Below are 5,411 nucleotides of genomic sequence, written 5' to 3' on the forward strand. Positions count from 1 at the left end.
TCCCCCGGTGCTGACTCACACATGCTAGCACCTCAGAACAAGTTCTGGTCCCCCCGGGCGTGTCCTCATTTCGTGTTTGTCATTATTCATGGGTTAAAAACTGGCCTCTCAGACAAAATGTGTTGCAACTCATAAATCTGGGTCATTTTGTGACAAATTCTAGAATCTTATTTAGAGTACAAGAGTAAGAAATAATTTCAAAGGAAGTAAGTCATGACTAACGTCACTTAACGAAAGCCAAAGGCAAAATTCCATGTCTACCAAAAGCAGTACGTTCTGAAGCCCTGGGTCCCAGCTGCTGCACGGTTCTCCCCGCCCGTGTTCACGGGAGCTGTTCCCGAAACGTCCTCCAGGGACCTCGTGCCGGCCGCTGGCTGTGAGCTGGAGGCTGGGGCAGCGTCGCCACCCAGGCCCGCTGACCACCGCGAGGTCGGACCTGCTGACTGCTTTAATGTTACTCCATCCGTCACAGGCATTGTCCCCAAATGCTCCAACTGGCCTGCTTTGGTCTGTGGGACTCTGTGGGCTGGGATAGTGGCGGACGCCCCAGCGGACAGCTCTAGAAGTATTTATTAGCATCTTTCCTAATAAACATGTAAACTACTTTCGAAGCAACAATAGCAACGTGATCACCAGAAATAAAACTTCCCAGCCAGCTCGCAGATTTGTCTGGAGTTCTCATCACCCTCAGACTGTATGTCCTCAAAACACCGCGCACGAGGTCACTTCGCACACGTTCCTCCTGTGCCCCTCGTTTGAACTATGGTTACAACCCTTTGTTCCAGTGTCTCCAACCATCAGAAATCGGGTTTTCTTTTTGTTCCAATTTAAACTTTGAATATATGATTTTATAGTGGAAACCATACAATAAGGCAATTCCCATTGATTTTAAATGGTATCAACTGTCATGTTTTGCAAATGGTTTTCCTTCTCTGTTGATTGCTTTCAAAAATTGTATTTTGACATTCAGACGTTTAAAATTTTTATGTACTCAAATCTATTCACCTTTCCCTTTGATATTTTCCCATTTTATGCTTAGAAGGGTTTTTTTCTCATGGGTTTATAAATATTTGTTTTTTCCTCTTTGCTTTTCATGTGGACTTCTTACTTTTCTTTGTAAAGTCGACATGGCATTTGTTTTGAGCCCTCAATTCCAACTCTGAGAAGCCCATCCAGTGATGACGTAAACACAATCGGAGTGTTAGGTCACGTGTAAGCTTTTAATCATTTACTCTGGAATGAGGCAGGATGGAAGTTTCCATGAGACACCTTTCTCTCATCGCGCAGGTGTGGAGGTCTGAGCCCGTGACGCTGGGCGTGGCCTTTGAAGCCGCCATTCTCTGCGACATCTCCCAAGGCCTTTCCTACACCTGGAGCCTCAGGAACTCCGCGGGGCTGGGGGTGGCCCTGCCCCCCGCCGTCAGCACGCACCGGCAGACCCTCGCCATCCCCGGCTACTTTCTGGAGCCCGGGAACTACACGGCGTTGGCCAAGGTGGGCAGGGGGCCGATGATGCCCCCGGCACAAGCGGCCTCCCACTTCCCGCCCGCCCCGAGCAAGCGCTCGGTGCCTGGAACGGCCGACGCTCAAGCGCGTTTGCGTTTCTTTAAGTCCACAGTACGTTTGGGGGCTGGAAAAGGGACTTAAACACGGGCAAGTCAACAAAACCCAACAGCAGGGAAAGTCTGCGGGCGGAGCGGGCGTGGAGCTGGGTGCGCCGGCATCCGAGGCGCTGCTGTGTCCAGGGTCCCAGGGCCCCCGACGCTGTGCTCGCGCCACCAGGGGAAGCCTGATACCCGCCCTGCAGTCGCCACCCGGGGGGATGTTTGTGGTCACGGAGGCGGCTGCTTGGGGGCGGAAAGCGAGTCTGCCTGTGCTGCACCCGAAGCCTGCAGTTGGCGGTGCTGACGCACGGGGGCGGGGTGGGGGACTCCCCAGTTTCTCTCCGGTGCTGAGATGAGCGTCCCGCTCCGGTGGCGCCCCCTGTCGTCGGCGTACAGGTGCAGGTGCGAGGCAGCGTCGTGTACGCCAACCACTGCGTGAGCGTGGAGGTGCGAGCCAGGGCCCCCGTCAGCGTCATCTCCGAGGGCACGCACCTGCTCGTCGCCAGGAGACCCTCGGCCACCGTCGTGCTCCGCGGGTCCCTGTCCTACGACCCGGACAGGCCTAGGGCCACCCTCAGGTGAGCCCCAAGGGACTGTGCGCCCCCTCCAAACCGAAGGAGGGGTGGCTTTAGAATTCAGCGGTAATGAAGTGTTACGCGCCTCAACTTTTATTAGCCGAATTCATGTTTCACTTAGGATCGAAATACAGGAGAACTTAGAAAAGGGACGGAAACGAGACAGGTCGGTTTACGTGTTGGTGTTTAAAGTGTGGCACGTTTTCCAATATGAGGTTTCAATAGTGTCCAGTCTTCGGGGCCGCTGTAACAGACCGCCCAGACGGGGGCGGGGGCGGGGGGAGGTTCGACACAATGGACAGTCACTCGCGTTCTGGGGGCTGCACGTCCAGGGTCGGGCGCCGCAGATGCTGCGTGGTGACGGCGGCGCGTCTTCTCGCCGTGTCCTCCGTGGCGGAAGGGGCAGGCACTGTCTGTGGCCTCTCGTCCAGGAGCCCCGACCCCACCGCAGGACCTCGCCCCCACAAGGGAGCCACCTCCCAAAGGCCTCCCACGCATCGCGTTGGGAGTTGGGGTCCACACGTGGGTTTGGGGACATGGACATTCGGACATTCAATCCGTAGCAAACGTGTTACTTTGTATTTGAACACTTGGGGGGTAAGATGTTTGGTGTGTGGGAGGCTGGGTTCCGTGTCACATGCCTCTGCGTGGCTGGGTCCCTGGACGTTGGAGGCCCCTGGCTCAGGCCTTGGCCCTCTCCTCCCACACCCTCCCTGGGTGGCCTGCCCCAGTGTCCCGACTGGACACTCTGTGCTCCGCCAGGGCGAGCAGGCGACCCCACGGACACGGGCACGTGCTCCCTCGCAGGCCCCCAGGAAGCCCGTGATGATGCCAAGGTCACCTGCCTGGCCAGGGCAAGGCATTCAGACCCCCAACGGCTCGCCCACAGGTATCACTGGAAGTGCACCCCAGCCAGCAGCCCCGGGCGCCCCTGCTTCACGGGGCCCTCTCCACGCAGCCTGCACGTGGGCGCGCCCACCGTCTCCTTTGCGGCAGATTCTCTCAGCCGCAGCTACGACCAGTTTCTCGTGACGCTGGTGGTGTCCAGCGAAGGCCGCAACTCTTCAGAGGCGCAGGTGTTCCTGTCCACCCGCCTGGACTCAGCGCTCAGGTACTGCCTGTCCTGAGGTCCCCACCGCGCAGGCGCAGGCGTTTGTCCTGGGCGCCCCGCGCCTCGCTGCTGCTGGGGCCTGCAAGAAACCCAATGTGCGCGGGAGATGAGGCTCCGGCGCAGGATCCCTGCGCGCTGACGGCGGGGCCTCTGAGGGGGGCTCCCAGTGGAAGGGGTTCCGAGGGAGGGCTCCCAGTGGGCAGCTCCTAGTGGGGCCACCGAGTGGGGGGCTCCCAATGGGGGGCTCCGAGTAGGAAGCGCCCGTCTGCCGTAGCACTTGCCCTGAGATGCATCTGCTCCAGGGCTGGGGGCGGAGGCCAGAAGGAGCCCAGGCCACTTCCGTTTTGTTTATATTTGTACATGTTAAAAGCGAAGACGCGCCAGGATAGGGCTAGAGATATTGGGGCGTGATTTAAATAACGGTACGTAAAATCTTAAGACACTGTTATTGTAAACATACAATGCGCTGTGTAAGTCTCACAGGAGAATTACGGATTTGTTGTCAAATATTCCTTCGCGGGGCCTGAAGTTGGGTGAACGGCGCTGGCCCCGGCAGGGACGATCCCGGCCCGCGTGACTGTGTCCCTGGGGGGTCAGGGCCAGACCAGCCGCTCCTTGCCGTGTCCTCCTCACCCCCACGCCCCGCCCGCGCATGCAGACTCACGCACACACCCCGGGACAGGCTGGGGCCGGGCGAGGCCCCTGTGGCACCGCGTGCCATGGCCTCCTGGTCCCCTGTGCTGGGAGACGCCGGTGGGCGGCCACATGAGACGTGAGTGGGGAGAGGGGCTGTCACGGGAAACGCCCGCGCCACCCCGGCTCAGTGGCCCAGGCCCCGGGGACGGAGCGGAGCATCGGGCAGCACGCAGCAGCTCCCGAGCCCCGCGGCCCCGGGACCCAGAGTCCCCGCTGCGCTTTGAGTGTGGCCGGCAAGGACACTCGGGAGGGGTCGTGGCCGGGCGAGGGTGTGCGCGGTCCGTGGGGGCCGGGCGGGGAGCAGGCAGGCCCTAGGGCGGCGGCACAGGCTCGGCCACCCATCGGGGCTCCTCGTGTCAGCGGTGACCGCTGTCTGCCGCTTGACGAAGGCCAGAGGGGCGATCTGAGCATGCCCAGCGTGCGTGGACGCGCAGAAGGGCCGCGCGCCCCGTCCTACAGCCGGCCGCCCCGTGCCCGCAGGTTCGTCCACGTCGCCTGGGTGCGCTTCCGAGCCCTGCCCGTCAACTGGAACGACGAGCTGTCCCTTCGGGCTGCGTGCGCGGACTGCGGTGACACAGCGGGCCTCTCCTACTCCTGGGACCTCTTCGTGGTCAACGCCACGGAAGGCAGCCGCGCGGAAGGTGGGCAGCGTGGCCTCCTTGTGTTGGCTCGATTCTGAGGTCGCTAAAACTTTGCGAAGTGTGACTCATGTGCAGCGGTGTGTCTGGTCCTGCCCACGGTCGAGCATGTCCCCCGCGCTTGGGCCAGCGCGTGCTGATGCCCGCCCCGCCTGGCGGCTGCGTGCGGGCGGCTTCGCGGGTTCAGAAGCGCAGTGAGCTGTTTGAAATGACAGGCGCGGCACCCCCGCGGCCCACGCCCCACGCCCCTTCCGGGCCTCCCTTGTCCTCTGGGGCAGCAGCCCGGAGACCCCACAGAGGAGCGGCGGACGCTGGTTCCCGCCCTGGGTCCTCACCCCCGGCCACCGCCGGAGGCTTCGAGCAGCCTCCAGCAATGTTTCCTCCGTGAAGAGCGTGGCTCGTGCAGCCACACGGCAGTGGGTGCGTAAAATAAAGTCTCCCGTGGCCTGTGGGTGCGTCAGCCCGTAGGTTTGGGCCTGGGGAAGAGGGACTTGTCACCGGCAATGTTTGTGATGCGGGGCCGCTCTGCACGGCTGACAGAGGGGCCTTTGTTTCTGAGCTGTCTCCGCGCCGCCTTCCGCAGACGCTGGGCCAGCCTCCCAGACGTCCTCCACGACTGGGGCCTCGCGAAGCTCCCACATGGGGACCCCCGCCCGCCGCCCTCTGCTGGAGGCACGGAAGACGGAGGGCCATTGTGCCGTCTTCACAGGGGGGCCCTCCCACGTTCTTTAGGTGGGTGGGTTTGCCCGGATCGAAGCCTCTGCCCAGTGTGTCACAGGGCCTGGGT

The 5,411-nt window shown here is 61.4% G+C and overlaps 1 protein-coding gene across 1 annotated transcript in view; it reads left to right on the forward strand.

The window, feature by feature from the left end:
* Positions 1–5,411, forward strand: part of PKD1L1 (polycystin 1 like 1, transient receptor potential channel interacting) — an 88,190-nt gene that overhangs the window by 10,024 nt on the left and 72,755 nt on the right. Inside the window, exons 5-8 of the mRNA XM_011381735.1 lie at positions 1,288–1,494; positions 2,001–2,182; positions 3,069–3,290; positions 4,467–4,627. Of these exons, the coding sequence (XP_011380037.1) occupies positions 1,288–1,494; positions 2,001–2,182; positions 3,069–3,290; positions 4,467–4,627 (772 nt within the window). The remainder of the gene's footprint in view (positions 1–1,287; positions 1,495–2,000; positions 2,183–3,068; positions 3,291–4,466; positions 4,628–5,411) is intronic.

The sequence above is a fragment of the Pteropus vampyrus genome, unplaced genomic scaffold (genome assembly GCF_000151845.1).
Source record: "Pteropus vampyrus isolate Shadow unplaced genomic scaffold, Pvam_2.0 Scaffold449, whole genome shotgun sequence".
In the NCBI taxonomy this organism is placed as follows: domain Eukaryota; kingdom Metazoa; phylum Chordata; class Mammalia; order Chiroptera; family Pteropodidae; genus Pteropus; species Pteropus vampyrus.